The sequence below is a fragment of the Microtus pennsylvanicus genome, chromosome 1, assembly GCF_037038515.1.
Source record: "Microtus pennsylvanicus isolate mMicPen1 chromosome 1, mMicPen1.hap1, whole genome shotgun sequence".
Taxonomy (NCBI): Eukaryota; Metazoa; Chordata; class Mammalia; order Rodentia; family Cricetidae; genus Microtus; species Microtus pennsylvanicus.
In genome coordinates, this window is record NC_134579.1 from 101,236,640 (window position 1) to 101,256,517 (window position 19,878).

At 54.3% G+C, this 19,878-nt stretch overlaps 1 protein-coding gene across 6 annotated transcripts in view; it reads right to left on the minus strand.

The window, feature by feature from the left end:
* Positions 1–3,594: 3,594 nt before the first annotated feature.
* Positions 3,595–19,878, minus strand: part of Rasa4b (RAS p21 protein activator 4B) — a 29,287-nt gene continuing 13,003 nt past the window's right edge. For 3 of the 6 annotated variants that reach the window (XM_075976613.1, XM_075976627.1, XM_075976656.1), the window contains 14 exons: positions 18,771–18,862; positions 16,229–16,346; positions 15,865–16,015; positions 15,542–15,606; positions 15,165–15,277; positions 14,799–14,991; positions 14,545–14,682; positions 13,750–13,894; positions 13,110–13,279; positions 12,427–12,564; positions 11,337–11,472; positions 7,350–7,470; positions 4,161–4,222; positions 3,595–4,039 (listed from right to left, as the gene is read on the minus strand). In XM_075976613.1, the coding sequence (XP_075832728.1) occupies positions 3,918–4,039; positions 4,161–4,222; positions 7,350–7,470; positions 11,337–11,472; positions 12,427–12,564; positions 13,110–13,279; positions 13,750–13,894; positions 14,545–14,682; positions 14,799–14,991; positions 15,165–15,277; positions 15,542–15,606; positions 15,865–16,015; positions 16,229–16,346; positions 18,771–18,862 (1,764 nt within the window). In that variant the 3' untranslated portion in view covers positions 3,595–3,917. Of the gene's footprint in view, positions 4,040–4,160; positions 4,223–7,349; positions 7,471–11,336; positions 11,473–11,501; positions 11,711–12,426; positions 12,565–13,109; positions 13,280–13,749; positions 13,895–14,544; positions 14,683–14,798; positions 14,992–15,164; positions 15,278–15,541; positions 15,607–15,864; positions 16,016–16,228; positions 16,347–18,770; positions 18,863–19,878 lie in introns of those variants that run through there. The other 3 variants (XM_075976619.1, XM_075976647.1, XM_075976638.1) reach the window with 3 other exon arrangements.

The window sequence follows — 19,878 nt, forward strand, 5'->3', positions numbered from 1 at the left end:
GCAGCCAATCAGAGTGAGCGCCTGGCTCCGCGCCCCCTGGTGGACCGGATGACCTTCCGCAGGCGCCCACCGGCACGGCCGAGGGAGACCGCTAGCTGTGCTGCGCACGCGCCAGTCTGGTCCGGTCCGTTGCTGTCACCCGGCCGCTTTTGGGCGCCTGTGCCTGCGCGGGGAAGGCTGAGCCACCTGCAACTGGCTCACTGGTCCACCCTGAGCTGGCGTCGGAGCTGTGTGTGTAAAGTCGCCTGTGTGGGCTGCTGCTGCAGGACCCCCGGCTGGGTCGACACCGACGTCCTTGTGAAGTTTGCTGGATGAGATTCAGGAGAGCAGGAAACTGTGTAAAGGTCGGGGAAGAGCTTGGGGTGCCAGTGGATTCTCTCTTGGGGACACAGATAACTAAAACCACGATGAAATCCTGGCCCCTCTCCGTTTTTTCAGCGGTCTCTGTGGCAGTTAGTGTTTCTATTTTTAAAGATTTGTGTGGCACGTGTCTGTAGGTGCCTTTGGAGACCAGAAGAGGGTTGGGTCCTTTGGAGCTGGAGTTACAGGTGCGTGTGAACCACCCTACGTGGCTGCTGGGAACCGAACTCTAGTCCCCTAAAGAGCAGTAAGGCTCTTAACTGCGGAGCCATTTCTCCAGCCTCCACGATGGTTCTTGTCAGCCGGATGAAATTTAATATCATTGTGGAAACAGACCTCTAGGTGGAACCAGCAAGACAACCCACTGGGTGAAGGTAGTGTCACCACGCCTGACTACCTGGTTTCAACCCCCAGGACCCATGCAGTGGAAGGAGAGAAGAACTCTGACCTCCCTGTGTACAGCATCTGCACATCGGTGCACACACAATGTAAAGTTAGAAACGAAACAAAACTTCTGGGTCTGTCTGTGAGAGTCTAGACAGGTTTAACTGAGGAAGAAAGACTTACCCTTAATGTGGGTGACGGCACACTAGAGGCTAAGGTCTCAGACTCATTAAAAGAAGAAAGGAAGTCATCTCGTTCTGCTTCCTGGCTGCCGATGGCAATGGGATCAGCTGCCTGGCACTCCTGTGGCTATGACATCCCCACCATGAGCTGTGCCCTTAAGATGCTTCTGTCAGGTTTGTAGACACAACAAGAACAGTAACTATTACCGGCTCAGTCTCCCAGGCGTTGAAATCGCAGGCGGGAGCCACCCTATCCATTGGTATTGTGAGCACTGAGGCACCAGTGTGTGGCATGGATGATGGCGGCGCCGCAGGAAACAGGTGAAGACGATGTCAGGTACCAGAGGGCTTGGGAGCCCCTCACACTGTGTCACAGACCCCTGCCTGTGCGCATGGGCATGCTATTCCTGGAGGGTCTACCTAAGGACCAGTGACAGCTAACCCAGCCCATCCACCTTGAAGGTGACATGCTATTCCTGGAGGGTCTACCTAAGACCTAGTCACAGCTAGCCCAGTGCATCTGCCTTGAAGGCAGAAGGCACAGATATTGCAGGCATCTTGCTCAGCTCTTGTCCCTTCAAATTCAGAAGAAGACGAGGAGGAAGAGCAGAAGTCATGCAGGGTTCTCCAGTCACAGCCCAAAGCGTGTAGTCACCTTGATTTCTAGGAACAGGGGACCCCTGAAGACAGACCACCCTGTGAGGAGGAGTCATCTCATGGGAAGGATTTCTTCAGGCCGCCCTGAAAACCAGAGCTGAGACGATGAGAAACCAGGCCACACCCTGACCAGTAGCCACTTAGTTATTGTTTGTATTGGCTGAACTGTTTACGACCCTGGAGATGGAACCCAGGGTCTTGTGCATGCCAGGCAGGTGTCCTACCACTGAACCACACCGCCAGCCTGAGTGTGATTTTTGAGCATAGTCCTTGCATTCAGGCATGGTGGCTTAAGCCTTTAAAGCCAACACTGTCGGGATGGAGTCACTGGGATCAGGAGTTCAAGATCTCAGCTGGACTGTTGTTTGAAGCCAGCCTGACTAGATGAGATACTGCCTCAGAGCTAACGGGGCCAGAGCTGTGGGTCCACTGGGAGAGAGCTTGCTGAGCACACATGGAGTCCTTGGTTTTGTGGGAGCCCATGAGTGACTCGGTTTCCATCTGGAGTCCATTCTGACTTAAAAGTCATTTGAGTTCAAGCTTGCCTGCTCCAGTATCCTTGAGAGCTGTGGGAAAGTCCTGAGTAAGCTCATAGGGAAGAACACATCGTCTACTAAGACACAAGCTGCTGAGAGAGGTGGTTAGCTGTACTGCTCCTTCTCTGCCCTCTCTGCTCTTTATCTGTGGAAAAGCAGGTTCTGAAATAAACTCTGGGCTGTTTAGTATTGGCCAACAGACCCTCCGGATCTATCCTGTGTCTCTGTCTCGGTTTCTTTCATCTGTCATTTCCTCGATCCTCGCGCCCCCTCCAGGTACCCCAGTTGACTCATCAGCAGGTTCTAGCAAGGTTTATTGCCCAGCTCTGTATAAACCGCATGGCTCACACCCCTAACCCCAGCACTTGGAGATATAGGCAGAAAGATCAGGAGTTCAAGGTCATCCTTGGTTATCTGATGAGTTTGAGGCTATCATGGTCATGTGACAAACCCTGTCTTAACTCTTCCAGAAGAAAATAATATGAGCAATACACCACTCTCCCCTCTGTGGCAGGAGCAGAACTGCAGCCAGGGTGCTGCTGTGGAGAGGCTTCTTCATTTAGGGACGTCTGGAGGGAAGATGCTGGCTGAGTCTGTCTAGACCAGTGGTCCTCAACCACCTTCCAGATGCTGCAACCCTTTACCCAGTTTCTCATGCTGTGGTATGAGAACCATAAAAGTATTTTCACTGCTATTTTATAATTGTAATTGTGCTACTGTTTTAAGTCATAATGTAAATATGTGGTATTTCTGATGTTCTTAGGCGACCTCTGTGAAAGGGTCATTCAATCCCTAAAGGGTTGCGACCCACAGGTTGAGAACTGCTGGCCTAGATGGCTACCCTCTGGGCTTCTCTTTCTTCAAAGGCATGAAGGCCCTGCCCACCCTGCCACTGAGAGCTCCAGCCACAAAAACACAACACGTGGCCTGGGTATCACGAGGAGAGGAAGTGACAGTGCCACCCACTCACACCCTAGAGACTCCATTCCTAACCCCATTATCACAGCCCCACACCCCTCTCTCCAACCCTGAGCAGAGGCACTGGCAATTTGGCTCTGGTATCCCATCAAAGATGGAAGGGGACATTGTAGCCCAGCTCTGCCGTGTCATCTGTAAGGATGCCCCGAGCAGAGGGGCTTTGTGTGGTGACTGCTTCCAGCTGGAAAGAACCATCAGCCAGGCTGTGGTGGCACAAACCTGTAATCCCAGCATTTGGAAAGGATAGGCAGGCAGATCTCTGTGAGTTCGAGACCAGCCTGGTTTACAGAGCGAGTTCCAGGACAGGCTCCAAACTTACAGAATGGAGGGGTGTGAAGAGTAGTATTGGGACAGCAGTTGGGAGTCTAAACAGATACAGCCCTAGGTAATATGGAACAAGAAAACGAGGGCAGGAACTGCAGAGAGGCCATGCTGGTGACCCAGTCCTTGGTCAGACCCCCAGCCCCATCAAGGGTCCCCTGGAGTCACTTTCTCAGAGCCTCAGCAGTCACAGCAGGTTTATTAAGGACGGTAGAGCACCGTGACACCCGACCTAGAGGGTCACACGGGGGGGGGGGGGTAACGGTTATGTGATGGCTGGGAGTGAGGCAGGGCAAGGTGGGCAACCTGGTCTCCCGGGTGCAGAAGCCGGGCCGCAGGGACTACAGGAGCAGTCGGGTCTCCCAAAGACGCAGGTGCCACCGCTGTCCCACACAGACATGAAGAAGACTGGGCTACGGTCTCCCCAGAAGAGATGGCCGTGACGAGGGTCCCGAGCATGTCGGGGTTCTCTAAACGCCTCCCAGGCTTGGCATACGCCTCACGTCTGTAGCTCTAGAAGGTGATGGGGCTCTCTGGGTGGTGCGCCAGCCAGGCTGGAGCTGTGGGCTTCCCGGAGGTCTTGCAGCACACAAAGCAACTGAGCCAGCGGGTCCTTGGGAGCTAGGTAGAGAAGCATCATGGGAAGGGCACATATGGCTTCAAAGGTCTGCCAGCCCTCACCCATGTGCCGCTGGAGGCAGCTGAGGCCACCAAACCTGAGTCCCAGGTGGGAGGGACCTACCTCCACCACGGTCTGTGGGTGAGCTTGTTCCTGTTTCCCCACTCAGGAGCCGCTGCTTCTCCCTGCAGAGGAAGGCAGAGTGAGGGCCAGCAGCCACACCTACCTGTGGGCTCCCTGACCTGCAGGTGGCGCTCAGGGGACGGGCGGATGCTTTCAGTCCACAGGGAATAAACACAGGTCTGGCTTCCACTTTCCCCTTCTGGTCACCTTCCTCTGCAGCCCACCGTTCAAATACCGAGAGGCCAGAACCCCCCTCCCACTTTCAAAACTGTTCTCACCGCGTCACCAAGCTTGTCCTTGAAATTCCATCCTCCTGCCTCAACCTCCCTAGTGCTAGGGGTACAGGCGTGAGAACCATGCCCGGCCAGAAGGCCAACGGCAAACCAAGCCAAACTGTGTCCTGGTTTTGCAGGGCGTATGGGAAATCAGCCAGCTGGGTCCTGAAGTTCCTACCAGCCAGTAGGTTATGGGAGGAATTCAGGGATGGGGCCGCAAAGACGGAACCCAGTCTTATCTGAGCTAGACACTCATTCTTCTGTTGTTTCTTTATTGTATTGTCTTTGTTCTTTGGGGGGGGGTTGCTTGTTTTTGATACAGGGTCTCACGATATAGACCATGCTTGAACGCTCTACCTTTCAGGTGCTGGGATTAAAGGCAGGTGCCACCACACTTAGCTGTTTTGGTTTCTGGGACGGGGGTCTTATGTGGCCCCAGCTGGTCTTAAACTCACTATATCACAGAGAAAAACCTTGAACCTCTCATTGTCTCGCTTCCACCTCCAGAAGGCTGGGATTATAGGCTTGAGCACTGTGTCCAGCTAGGGATTTTTATTTGTTTTGGGTTTTTTTTGTTTGTTTGTTTTTGAGACAGGGTTTCTCTGTGTAGCCCTAGTTGTCCTGAAACTGGCTCTGTAGACCAGTCTGGCCTAAACTCAAAGATCCACCTGTCTCTGCCTCCCAAGTTCTGCGATTAAAGGCACACACCATTATGCCCAGCTTTTTTTTATCTCAAAAAATTATTATTTTAAGTGTGTAAGTGTTTGTATGCATGTGTATGTCTGTGCGCCATATGCATGCCAGGTACCCACAGAGGCCAGAAGAGGGTATCATATCCTTCTGGAACTAGAGTCACAGACGGTTGTGAGCTATCGGGTCAATGCTCTTAACTACTGAGTCCTCTCCTGCCCAGGTATTTGAGGGAAGGACAAAATCCCAGGAGATCGCTGAGTGCCAAGAAGGACCCTTGCTCCCCTGCTGGGATCTAGAGCACTGTGCACAGACAAACAGCCCCTATTGTGTAGCCCAGGAGCTGAGACGGCCTTAGAGCATCCTCCAGCCTGCCCCGCCCAGTGGTTCAAAGCTGATAGGCCCAGACTTGCTGTTTCACAAAGTCGTTTTAGAAAGAAGCATGGAGCCTGGCAGTGGTGGCACATGCCCAGAGGCAGGCAGATCTCTGAGTTCGAGGCCAGCCTGGTCTGGTCTACAGAGCTAGTTCCAGGACAGCCAGGACTACACAGAGAAACCTTGTCTTGAAAAACAAAACAAAACAACAACAAAACAGCACCCTGCTGTTTTCCAGGGTTCATAGTCAAATCTAAAAACCTTAACTGGCAAGCTAGCCAAGGAACTCAGATTAGCTGGAGGCAAAGCCAGTGTTCTGATGCCATCTCTAGAAGGCTGGGCAGATGGGTCAAATTAGCACAGAAAGCAGTTGTGGCCATGACCTCTAGCACCCCAGTAGGAGATGACCTCGTTGTGCAGAAAGGCAGTTGGGGGGCAGGTGCTTGGCCTCATCAAGAGATGAGGGCCAGCAAGATGGCTCAGCAAGTAAAGGAGCTTGCTACACAAGCCCAAGGACACGAGTTCAATCCCTGAGACCCACATGGAAGGAGAGAACTGACTTCACAAGGCTGTCCCAGCTCCATGGGAATGATGTAGAAGCACACGTCCCATGTATCCATTACGTACACACGAAATAACAACACATAAAGAGATGAGCACGCTGGGTGTGGTCATGCACTGAGACTTCAACTACTTGAGAGACTGAGACAGGAGGATCACAAGTTCAAATCAATCCTGGGATACATTGCAAGACCCCGAGGACCAGGGAGATTGCTCTGTGGGCAAATGCTTGCGCTGTAAGCATGAGGACCTGAGTTTGATCCACATGAAAGAGCCAGGCATGGTAGTATATGCTTGTAATCCCAGAACTGAGGAGGCGAAGATAGGTGGGAATTTGGGCTAGCCAATCTTGTCTAAGCAGTGAGATCAAGACTAATCACAGGTCTTGTCAAAAAAAAAAAAAAAACAAACAAACACAACAGGAGGCTGGAGAGATGTCTCAGTGGTTAAAAGCATGTATTTCTAGCTGGACGGGCAGTGGTGGCACAGATCTTTAATCCCAGCACTCGGGAGGCAGAGGCAGGTGGATCTCTGTGAGTCTGAGGCCAGCCTGGTCTATGGGGTGTGTTCCAGGACAGGCTCCAAAGCTACAGAAAAACCCTGTCTTGAAAAACAAAACAAAACAAATGAGAGGAAGGAAGGAAGGAAGGAAGGAAGGAAGGAAGGAAGGAAGGAAGGAAGGAAGAGCGAGCATGTACTTCTCTTACAGAGGCCTGAGCTGTATTCCCAGTGCCCACAGCAGGTGGCTCACAAACACCTAAGACTCCAGCTCTAGGGGATCTGGTGCCCTCTTCTGGCTTCCATAGGCACCTGCACTCATGTGGCATACAGAGACATACACACATGAAAATAAAAATCTTTTTTTGTTTGTTTGTTTGAGACAAGGTCTCACTGTGCAGACTTGGCTGGCCTAGAATTTGCTATGTAGACCAGGTTAACCTCCAAATGACTGAAATCCTCCTGCCTCCCAAGTGCTGGGATTAAAGACATGTACACCATACTTGGCTAAAAGTAAATATTTAAAAAGGTTAAAATTAAAAAAAAAAGCACAACGTAAGAAAATGGACAGCACTTGAGGAGTGACAGGCAAGGTTGTCGTGTGGCCTCTACACACACGTGTGTACACCCACCCTGCAGAAAAACGAACACGAGCCAAAGGCAAACAAAGAAAAACAGAAACAAAAGACGGGGCAGCCGGTACTTAGCAACCCTCAGGTCCAGTTCAGGCTGCAGCCCTCCAGCTGCCACATTCCCCGACCATGCAGCTGCCCCTCCTGAGCCTCCTCACCGAAGTGCGGCCTCCACGCCTAGCAGGTGCTTATAGAGTAACTGAGCCTCAAGGTCATGGTCCAGGGGGTCATTCCATTCCTGCAGGGTCACCCGAGAGTGGGTCCTGTCACAGCCCTGGTCTGGAGGCAGAGACAGGGCAGAGTTACAATGGAGATACCATGCCCACCTTCCTGGTAGTACGGAAAGGGGAAACTGAGGCTGGGAGTGACGAAGGGGCCCCAGGGGTGGTAAGGTGGCCCTGGCTCTGTCTGTCACTATCTACACTTTGGCTGCAGCAGATCATCTTGGCTTCAGCCGCTGGACCACACAGTCTATACTGAGGACTGTGGGTGTCCTGTGGCAGTCAGATAAGGGGAGCTGGTAGTTTTCTGGAGGGTTTGTCTGGAGGTTTCCCTGAACTACATGAACATGGTCGGGTGGGCCTGAGCTTCTTGTATTGGAATGGACTGGTCCTGTTACTCACCAGCTCTGCCACGTTTGCCCACTCTCCTGCCCACTGTAAGCCTCAGTTGTAGACTGTGGACATGACCTAGCAGTAGAGCTGTTGCCTAGACCCCCTGAGTGAGGGGCTGGGGGGTGGCTGTGTGGTGGCAGAGTTGGTTACCTAACACATCTGTGGGCCTGAGTTCTATACATAGCAAAACACACACACCACACACACACACACACAAAGTCTCAGATTCTTCCCAGTAAAATGAAATCTCTGGTTGTGTCCTGGGCCACAGTGAGGCCCACAACAGCTTTAATGAGGGAACTGCTCTGAGGGCCACAAGGAGCCATCAATTCAAAGCCAGGGCAGAGAGGGTGTAGTCAGTGCATTGGGGTGCAGGGCTTTTCCTATGCCAGGCTCTGGGGGCTGAGGCTCAGAGGGCAGCGGGTCCAAGTCTTCAACTCTGAGTGGGGAAGGTCGTGAAATTTCCAGAATTGATGGACACTGTGTCACATGACTGTATGCCAGAACTCAGGAGGGCTGGAGAGATAACGGCTCTATAGTTAAGAGCACTGGGCCGGGCGATGGTGGCGCACGCCTTTAATCCCAGCACTCGGGAGGCAGAGGCAGGCGGATCTCTGTGAGTTCGAGACCAGCCTGGTCTACAGAGCGAGTTCCAGGACAGGCTCCAAAGCCACAGAGAAACCCTGTCTCGAAAAACCAAAAAAAAAAAAAAAAAGAGCACTGGCTACCGATCCAGAGAATCAGGGTTTGATCCCCAAAACTCAAGTGGCCACCCAGGCATCTATAACTCCAGTACTAGGGGACCCAACAAACTCTTCCGAACTCTAAAGGTACCTCCTCACACACACGTGACACTCACACCGATGCACATGAATATACATAAATAAAACAAATGTTTATTAAAAATAAACATAAGAGTCGGGTGGTGGTGGCGCACGCCTTTAATCCCAGCACTCGGGAGGCAGAGGCAGGCGGATCTCTGTGAGTTCATAGGCCAGCCTGGTCTACAAAGGGAGTTCCAGGACAGGAACCAAAAACTATGGAGAAACCCTGTCTCGAAAACCCAAAATAAATAAATAAATAAATAAAAATAAACATAAATCTTTAAAAAGAGAGAGATACTAATGAGTTTTCAGGCTTTGTCAGAATATCCAGAACCACTCACACGTACATAGCATACTCTTTGCACAACATTTACCAGACCACCCAGTCACACAGATCTTTCTGTGCCCAGAGCACCTGCAGGACTGGCTTTCCTTGGGCAGCTTTGCTGTAAGTAAGCATGTGGCTTTCCAGCCAGGCTGTCCCAGCGTGTCTCAGGAAGCCTTCTCCCAACCTATGACCTGCGTGGGGCAGACATGGAGGGACCCAGCACTCCCACCTGTCCTGTCCTTCTCCCAACCTATGACCTGCGTGGGGCAGACATGGAGGGACCCAGCACTCCCACCTGTCCTGTCCTTCTGCGTGGGGCAGACGTGGAGGGACCCAGCACTCCCACCTGTCCTGTCCTTCTGCGTGGGGCAGACGTGGAGGGACCCAGCACTCCCACCTGTCCTGTCCTTCTGCGTGGGGCAGACATGGAGGGACCCAGCACTCCCACCTGTCCTGTCCTTCTGCGTGGGGCAGACATGGAGGGACCCAGCACTCCCACCTGTCCTGTCCTTCTGCGTGGGGCAGACATGGAGGGACCCAGCACTCGCACCTGTCCTGTCCTTCTGCGTGGGGCAGACGTGGAGGGACCCAGCACTCCCACCTGTCCTGTCCTTCTGCGTGGGGCAGACGTGGAGGGACCCAGCACTCCCACCTGTCCTGTCCTTCTGCGTGGGGCAGACGTGGAGGGACCCAGCACTCCCACCTGTCCTGTCCTTCTGCGTGGGGCAGACGTGGAGGGACCCAGCACTCCCACCTGTCCTGTCCTTCTGCATGGGACAGACGTGGAGGGACCCAGCACTCCCACCTGTCCTGTCCTTCTGCATGGGACAGACGTGGAGGGACCCAGCACTCCCACCTGTCCTGTCCTTCTGCATGGGACAGACGTGGAGGGACCCAGCACTCCCACCTGTCCTGTCCTTCTGCATGGGACAGACGTGGAGGGACCCAGCACTCCCACCTGTCCTGTCCTTCTGCATGGGACAGACGTGGAGGGACCCAGCACTCCCACCTGTCCTGTCCTTCTCCCAACCTATGACCTGCGTGGGGCAGACGTGGAGGGACCCAGCACTCCCACCTGTCCTGTCCTTCTGCATGGGACAGACGTGGAGGGACCCAGCACTCCCACCTGTCCTGTCCTTCTCCCAACCTATGACCTGCGTGGGGCAGACGTGGAGGGACCCAGCACTCCCACCTGTCCTGTCCTTCTGCGTGGGGCAGACGTGGAGGGACCCAGCACTCCCACCTGTCCTGTCCTTCTCCCAACCTATGACCTGCGTGGGGCAGACGTGGAGGGACCCAGCACTCCCACCTGTCCTGTCCTTCTCCCAACCTATGACCTGCGTGGGGCAGACATGGAGGGACCCAGCACTCCCACCTGTCCTGTCCTTCTGCGTGGGCAGACGTGGAGGGACCCAGCACTCCCACCTGTCCTGTCCTTCTGCGTGGGCAGACGTGGAGGGACCCAGCACTCCCACCTGTCCTGTCCTTCTGCGTGGGGCAGACGTGGAGGGACCCAGCACTCCCACCTGTCCTTCTGCATGGGGCAGACGTGGAGGGACCCAGCACTCCCACCTGTCCTGTCCTTCTGCGTGGGGCAGACGTGGAGGGACCCAGCACTCCCACCTGTCCTGTCCTTCTGCGTGGGGCAGACGTGGAGGGACCCAGCACTCCCACCTGTCCTGTCCTTCTGCGTGGGCAGACGTGGAGGGACCCAGCACTCGCACCTGTCCTGTCCTTCTGCGTGGGCAGACGTGGAGGGACCCAGCACTCGCACCTGTCCTGTCCTTCTGCGTGGGCAGACGTGGAGGGACCCAGCACTCGCACCTGTCCTGTCCTTCTGCGTGGGGCAGACATGGAGGGACCCAGCACTCCCACCTGTCCTGTCCTTCTGCGTGGGCAGACGTGGAGGGACCCAGCACTCGCACCTGTCCTGTCCTTCTGCGTGGGGCAGACGTGGAGGGACCCAGCACTCCCACCTGTCCTGTCCTTCTGCGTGGGGCAGACGTGGAGGGACCCAGCACTCCCACCTGTCCTGTCCTTCTGCGTGGGCAGACGTGGAGGGACCCAGCACTCCCACCTGTCCTGTCCTTCTGCGTGGGCAGACGTGGAGGGACCCAGCACTCCCACCTGTCCTGTCCTTCTGCGTGGGCAGACATGGAGGGACCCAGCACTCCCACCTGTCCTGTCCTTCTGCGTGGGGCAGACGTGGAGGGACCCAGCACTCGCACCTGTCCTGTCCTTCTGCGTGGGCAGACGTGGAGGGACCCAGCACTCGCACCTGTCCTGTCCTTCTGCGTGGGCAGACGTGGAGGGACCCAGCACTCCCACCTGTCCTGTCCTTCTGCGTGGGGCAGACGTGGAGGGACCCAGCACTCCCACCTGTCCTGTCCTTCTGATGACAGCAGCTCCACCTGTCCCCGCGGAAGATGCCAGGGTGGTACGATCCCAGGAGTCCCGTGTTGTTGATGCTCACCTTCCGCAGTGCGGACAGCCACTGGTTCAGCTCATTCACACACTGTGGGGACAGCGTCTCGGTGGCAGAGGCCCTTCCCCGAGCCACCTCCCCAGCCCTCTCACGCACTCTACTTGGTACATATCAAACTAGAGCAACCTGGGAAGAGGGAAGTCAAAAGAGGAGCTGCCGCCATCAGATTAACCCGTGGAAGTCTGTGGGACATTAGATGATTTTGATGATGTGGGAGCCCCCCCCACACACACACACTGTGGGCGGCACCAACGGTGTGCAGCTGGTCCTAGGGGGTACAAGAAAGCAGGCTGAGCAAGCCATGAGAAGCAAGCCAGGAAGCTGCTCCTGTCTGGGGATTCTGCCTGGCTTTCCCTGATGATGGACTGTAACCTGGAAGCCAAGTAAACCGGTTCCTCCCCAAGTTGCTTTTGGTCACAGCCTTCATCACAGCAACAGAAACCTAATTAAGACACCAATCTTCAGCCCCTCAATGGAGATTCTAGGCAGGTGCTCTACCTCTGAGCCACACCCCAGCCCCTCACTGGGGGATTCTAGGCAGGTGCTCTACCTCTGAGCCACACCCCAGCCCCTCACTGGGGGATTCTAGGCAGGGGCTCTACCACTGAGCCACACCCCAGCCCCTCACTGGGGGATTCTAGGCAGGGGCTCTATAGCTTGAATCATGCCACACACCCCCTCCAGAATAGCACTTGACACTTTTAATATTTACTCTTGGGAACTAAGGCACTGAGTCCCAGGCTTGCCTGACCTACAGTGAGTGTTAAAAAAAATCCAGAACAGAAAAGAAAAAGGCAAGCAAGCTTTGAGTCACAGGAATTTTAGATATCTATCTAGCCATACACATACTACATATGGAGGCCCATAGCATGCATGGACCACGCATCTGGGCATGAGACCCACAGCCTGAAGTACCTAACGTGGCCGACAGGGGCGAAAGGGACTCCTGAATCCCCTCCCCACAGTGCCCTCCACAGGCCGCACCTTGCACTGCAGGTAGACAGTCTGGGACCGGCCAACATCGTCTGCATAGATGACCTGCATGACGTGGGAGCTGCCAAAGCTCTTTTCCTCCACCTTCTCCGCAGCCCGGATGCTGGCGAGCTTGATGAAGGCGCTTTTCTGGGGCAGCCAGAAAAAGGAGGCTGAGGGGGCCGGGCAAAGCAGGGCTGTTCTACTTTCTTCTCTGGCCTCCACATCCCCTTCAGCAGGAGGAATTAGGGCTTACTCATGGCTCTTGTTCCCAGGGGCCTGCTCTGGGAAGGGATCTCAGCTACAATCAAGCACAGGTTTGATTGTGACCAAACCCCAAGACCCTGCAAATGATACCCGGGAATGGTAGGGGCGCTAAGCATAGGCTTATATCCAGACACTCCTTCTCTGGGTGACAAAGGCCCAGGTATTGAGGCTAAACCTGCTTTTAGGGTTTGCGTCATGAAGGTCTGCGTGCAGAGTATGTGTAAGCTAAAATACCATACCCGTAAGCACTCTGCCCACTAGTATTTGCTGTTTTGTTTTTAGACAGGGTCGGTCTCACGTAGCCCAGACTAGCTTTGAACTGTCTATGCAGTTGAGGCTGATCTTGAACTCCTGATCCCCCTGCTTCCACCTCCCAGTTGCTGGGATTATAAGCATCACCATCCTAGACAGCTTCCCTTCTGACTCACCTTGGAGCTGGATGTCTTGGCGAAGCTGAGGGCTTCGGTGGTGAGAGAGAAGTACAGTTTCTTGAACGAGGAGGACGCAAGAGGGCCTTTGCCTTTGGTCCTGTGGATGAACAGCGGACCCTCCTTCACTGGTGGTGCCTGCGAGTTCAATGCCCGCTGCAGGTCCAGCTCTGGAAAGCAGGCAAGAAAACGATGGAGGGAGAGCCTCTCGAGGAAACTGATTGGGAAGATTAGGGGAGGAGCTAAGAGCGACTAGAGTTGAGTCAAGCTGGGGGCGGAGCAAAGGCAAATCGAACTGTGTGATTAGTGGTGGACGGGGCCGTGGATAAAAAGGGCCAGGGATGACGGTCTGTCCAGGGAGTGTTGGCATATCCCCAGCACCACATAAAACCGGGCTTGGTGGCACATGCCTGTAATCGCAGCCCTTTGGAGGCAGAGGCAAGAGAACATAAGGTTTAAGGTTCTTGGCAGTGAGTTTGCGGCCAGCCTTGGGTTACATGGGACCTGGTCTAAAACAAACTAACAAAAGTTGGACCGGGCAGAGAGAACTGGCTTTGTTTCGGTGGGCAGAGCGTAGGCGGGGTCAAGTAATAGACTTGCATGAACGCCTTGGGGCGCAGTACTGTGGGGAAGTCCTTGCCTTCCTTTTCTTCTATGTCCACGAGCTTGGTGATGAAGTCCTTCAGTTGCGCCACACCCTGGCGCACAGTGGGCTGTAGCGGTTCCATCCACGCCTCCTTGGCCCTGGAGACCGGTGTGTCCAGATTGCCTACATTCTGCACAACCTAGGGGTGACAGCAAGAATGACAGAGCTTTGGGGGAGACAACAGTTCTTCCATGGCTACCTACCTCAGCCTAGCAACAGAGACGGAGGCCGAGGAGGCAGGGGCCTGACCGTGGTCCTAGATCACGCGGTGATTCATGGATCACGGCACGTTGAAACTTTGGACACCTGGTAACTTGGAACCAAGCTTTCTGCTTTCGTCTGCAAGTCTGCCTAATCTTATCATCGTGGGCACGTGTGAAGTTCGCTGATGACTGTGGGAGTTGGTTCCCCCTTCCACCATGCGGGCTCCAAGGATGGAACTCGGGTCATCAGACTTGGCAGCAAACATCCTACCTACTGAGCCGTCTTGCTGGCCCGGCAAGTTTCATCCTAATATCAGACTGCAGATACATGCAGACCTGGGGATAAAGCCTGCGTTCGAAGATCCCAGTTTACTCTACGGGCTCTGGGATTTGTCTGCTTATGTATGTATGGGGGCTCTCAAGAGGTGGTCACAGGAATGCTTTGTAAACTGTGAGGTGCAATGCCATAGCGTACCGTGGCCTGGATACAAGGCATTCCTAGTGCCAATTGGTGCAACACTATGGATCAGGCCAGGCTCCCTTTGCAACCTAACTGGCCTTCCCATCCCAGTCTGCAAGTCCACACCTTGGCCAGCAGGAGTAGCGTGCGGCTGGTCCGAGCATCTGCATGCCGCTCCCGCAGATGGAAGAGCTTGGGCGACATGATGGCAGGAGAGAAGAAGCGCAGGCACAGGAAGCTAGTGACAGCGATGAATGGTACATTCTGGAAGGGTGCAGAGAGTAGAGACTGGTCTAGAAGCCGGTCTGTCTTCCGGGGCCTACACCCCGCCGGATTCCCTTTCCTCTCTCTGCCTTCGACTCTGCCGACAGGGGTCGCACCTGGTGCTGGGCGCTAGGGAAGCGCTCCCGCACGCGCCGGAACAATTGCCGGAAAGTGGCGCGGACCACAGCTGGGCATGCGCGAACCGAGCGGCATAGTGCGCTCAGCAGCGCCACCAAGTGGGTACGCAGCGTCTGTGCGCTCTGCTCCAACACCTCGGCCTCCGTAAGTGGGCGGTGCAGCCCAGAGCACCTGTACCGGCAGGAATTAACCAACAGAGGGTGAGAACATGGTGGCAGGGGCTCCCCTTGGACATCGGACACAGAGAGAAAGGACAAGTGAACCCAGGCAGAAGGAACCATAAACACTTGGATACGGGGCCTGATTCCGCACAGTTATGCACCCAGCGATCACCCCGGCCTCACCCCACATCCTTAACTTCCACTTTGCTGGGGTCCAGCTCCACATATTTCTTCTCCTCGAACACTCTGTCAATAATGGGGCCCAGGATGCCATGCAGATAGCGCATTCCTGCCACCTGGGGGCCACCAGAAATCACACTAGTTAACCATCCCGTGTACCATCTGACTGGAGTATTGACTCAGCTTTGGGTCAGATGCACAGTTAGACTCAGCGTACTTCAGTGAATGTGTCTATATGCATGGATGCATGAATCAATGCATGTATAGATGAATTAATAAATGGATGATGGAAATGTTGGCCTTCAAGGGCCGCAGACAGACAGAACTACCTTCTGCGGATCTGAGGGTCTTTATTCTCTAAGATGACCATGCAACCTCACCTTCAGAAAACACTCCATGGATTTCGAGGCCAGAGAATTGCTCCGGAAGAGGGTGTTGGCCTCACCTGCAAGCACAAATTCTAGTGGGCAGGGAGCTGGGACAAGGCCTCGGAGGCCGGAGGACAAAGGGATGGAGTCTCTGGGATGGAGTCTCTCAGTGGCCCCTCAGTAAATGCTCTTCTGAACATTTCCCACCTGCCCCACCTGGACTATTTGTTCTTTATTAGGGAGGGGGTGACCCTGCTTCCATATTAGAGGGGCCTATCAATGCGCTAACGAGGGCTTTCTCCACCCTGCCTGGGGCAACTCCTCTCAGGCCTCACTGGTTCGGCCCAGCTCCAGCTGAAAGAGCAGGTCCAGAAAGTCCTTGGCCAGTCCCTGCCCCAGGAAAAGCTTGAGCAGGGTGGTGGCCACTTCCTGGCGACACTCGGCACTTGTTGTCTCCTCGATGACTGGAATCAGCTGCCCTGGGCCCTGCAGAAAGCAGCAGAAACGTGGGGCTCCAACCCACTAAGGAACATGACCCTCCCCGGGGTTAAGACCTCAGAGCATCAAGGGGAGGTTGTAGGGACAGGGCCAGGGTCTCTGGACATTGGTAAGTGCATTCCCAGCCCCAGGAGTCAGCTGGACAAACGAACTGCTCAACTAAGCATGGAAGCTGCTTAGTTTCCCTCAGGGCCTCCTCACCTGGGTGCCCAGCTTCACCTCCTGGCACAGGAGCTGCACGAGAGGCTGGTAGCAGGTGGATGGCAACACTGTCTCATCCCGCAGCCGCACCTCCAACTGTAAGGAGCCCAGGTTGCCCCTGGAACGGGCAGTCTGTGATCTCTCCACCAGGGACCTAGTTTCCCTGAGCCACACCCACTCACAAAGGCTCAGGCTCTGTTCCTTTGAGATCAGCCACACATTCCCTTTGCTTACGTCCATCAGCTGCCTTGCAAGTCCCTCCCCCAGCTGTGCCTTTCTGTGTTCCTGTCTGGAAGACCCTTCTTGCCCAATTACCCAGAGCTTCCACCCATCTTCAAAGCCTAGTTCGTTGGGTTTTTTTTTTAAGATTTATTTATTTATTTATTATGTATACAACATTCTGCCTCCATGTATGCCCACATGCCAGAAGAGGGCACCAGACCCCATTACAGATGGCTGTGAGCCACCATGTGGTTGCTGGGAATTGAATTCATGACCTCTGGAAGAGCAGCCAGTGCTCTTAACCACTGAGCCATCTCTCCAGCCCCAAATTCTAGTTCTTTCATGCCTCCTGACTCCGGTGGACCACGGGAGTCCACCCAAGTATACCAAGGTTTCATATTCCTTGGTATCTATCTATCAACTCCTGAACACCACCACCGTCACCTGTACGCTTTACCCAGGAAGCAAGTGGTTAACCTACCAGAGAAATTCCAACTCAGGCAAGTCAGGCAGCACACCATAGTAAATCTAACCGCCAAGATTCCATGATTCTTCTGCAGAGGGCACCGACTAAGGCTATCAATGTTCCTTATAGCTCCCACGAACCTCCCCATGCGGCACACTGAGGAAGCCACACTGCCCAGCACACACCCCGTGAACTGACGCCATCAAGGCTGTCCTAGACTGCTTCTAGGCAAATGCCTTGGGCTGGACACACCCCTGGCCATCTGCCCATGCCCTGAGATGGGTACAGATGAGGGATGTGGGACCTCCTTCAGGGAACCAAAGCTGAGTCAGTCGAGAAGTGTAACGGGGACAGAAACAAGCCAAAGACTTTTTTAGATGGGGCCGCCAGGCTGAGCAGAATAAAAACACAAGACAGGGCTGGAGAGATAGCTCAGAGGTTAAGAGCACTGATTGTTCTTCCAGAAGTCCTGAGTTCAATTCCCAGCAACCACATGGTGGCTCACGGCCATCTGTAATGACTTCTGGTGCCCTCTTCCAGCCTGCAGACAGAACACTGAATACATAATAAATAAATAAATCTTTAAACACACACACACACACAAGACACCAAGCTAAATTAGTGAAGTTTTAGTATCAGTATGGCTTGAATAATGCCTGATTTTCTTTCTTGAAACAAGGTCACACCTTGTAGATTCAGGCTAGCCTGGAACTCTAGATCCTCCTGCCTCAGTTTCCTAAGAGCTTCGATTACAGATGTGAACCACCACACCTGATTTACATTATTTTTTCTTTTCCTTCCTTCCTTCCTTCCTTCCTTCCTTCCTTCCTTCCTTCCTTCCTTCCTTCTTTCCTTCCTTTCTTGCTTGCTTTTTATTTATTTATTTTTTTGATTTTTCGAGACAGGGTTTCTCCATAGTTTTTGGTTCCTGTCCTGGAACTAGCTCTTGTAGACCAGGCTGGCCTCGAACTCACAGAGATCTGCCTGCCTCTGCCTCCCGAGTGCTGGGATTAAAGGTGTGCGCCACCACCGCCCGGCTCTTGCTTGCTTTTTGTTTGTTTGTTTTGTTTCTTGGTATTTTTTTGAGACAGGGTTTCTCTGTGTAACAGCTCTGACTGTCCTAGAACTCACTCTAGAGACCAGGCTGGCCTCGAACTCCCAGAGATCCGCCTGCCTCTGCCTCCCTAGTGCTGGGATTAAACACGTGTGTCACCACACCTGACAGTGGCTTGCATTCTTACATTAAACTGGGGTTACACAGATGTGTCGTTCTGCTTCACTCCAGGTGTCCCATCTGTGCACACTTGCACATGCCACTGTGTGTGTGTGAGGATCGCTTGAGAGAGTCGGGGTTGCAGCTGCTGAGTCATCCTGACAGCACAGGGTGCTCTGGTGTTTATTTAATTTTTATCTTTCCGGTACTGGAAACCAGACCTATGGCGAGTGCCTACAGGGCAGGCACTCTACAACGGGTATATCCCCAACTCTGCCTTGCCTTTCATACGGAAACTCTATTTCTGGAGACTCTTGGGGAATGAGGGTTTGGAGTCATGGCTCTGAGACACTCTCTCTAGGGACCAGACAGCTGCAAGAAAGCCCTTTAAAGGAAGGAGTCTGAGGACTTATTCTAGAAAGTGCCAGGACTCACAAAACAGGAGATCCATGCATAAATTTTAGCTCAGAAGACAAAAGCATATAAAAACAGCAGGAAGGTCCCACCGGTATGAGAGAGGGGCTGGCACAGCCGGCAAAGCCTGAAGAACACATGACCTCTGTACTCTTGGCCCCCGACCAATCAACCACCAGTAGGCACTCTGTCTCAGCACACACCTCAAGGCCCAGAGTGGCACTTACTCGCCTCGTCGGCTTTTGGACTGGTCAGGTTGCAGCCGGAACCAGCCCTCTTCCTGCTGGGCTGAACACAGTCTCTGGACATTGACAACCACCTGAGAAATGGGTAGATCAGGGCTGGGACACTTAGGTCACCTCCTAGCCAAGTGCTGATCTTTTATCTTTTCTTTTTCTGAAGCTGGGGATAGAACCCAGGGCCTCACAGATGTTAGGCAGGTGCTCTACCACTGAGCCACACCCCAGTCCCTCACTTGGGGATTCTAGGCAGGTGCTCTACCACTGAGCCACACCCCAGTCCCTCACTGGGGGATTCTAGGCAGGGGCTCTACCACTGAGCCACACCCCAGCCCCTCACTGGGGGATTCTAGGCAGGGGCTCTACCACTGAGCCACACCCCAGTCCCTCACTGGGGGATTCTAGGCAGGGGCTCTACCACTGAGCCACACCCCAGCCCCTCACTGGGGAATACTAGGCAGGTGCTCTACCACTGAGCCATACCCCAGCCCATCACTGGGGGATTCTAAGCAGGTGCTCTACCACTGAGCCACACCCCAGCCCCTCACTGGGGATTCTAGGCAGGGGCTCTACCACTGAGTCACACCCCAGCCCATCACTGGGGAATTCTAGGCAGGGGATCTACCACTGAGCCACACCCAACCCCTCACTGGGGGATTCTAGGTAGGTGCTCTACCACTGAGCCATACCCCAGCCCCTCACTGGGGATTCTAGGCAGGGGCTCTACCACTGAGCCACACCCCAGCCCCTCACTGGGGGATTCTAGGCAGGGGCTCTACCACTGAGCCACACCCCAGCCCCTCACTGGGGATTCTAGGCAGGGGCTCTACCACTGAGCCACACCCCAGCCCCTCACTGGGGGATTCTAGGCAGGGGCTCTACCACTGAGCCACACCCCAGCCCCTCACTGGGGGATTCTAGGCAGGGGCTCTACCACTGAGCCACTCCCCAGCCCCTCACTGGGGGATTCTAGGCAGGGGCTTTACCACTGAGCCACACCCCAGCCCCTCACTGGGGGATTCTAGGCAGGGGCTCTACCACTGAGCCACTCCCCAACCCTTCACTGGGTGATTCTAGGCAGGGGCTCTACCACTGA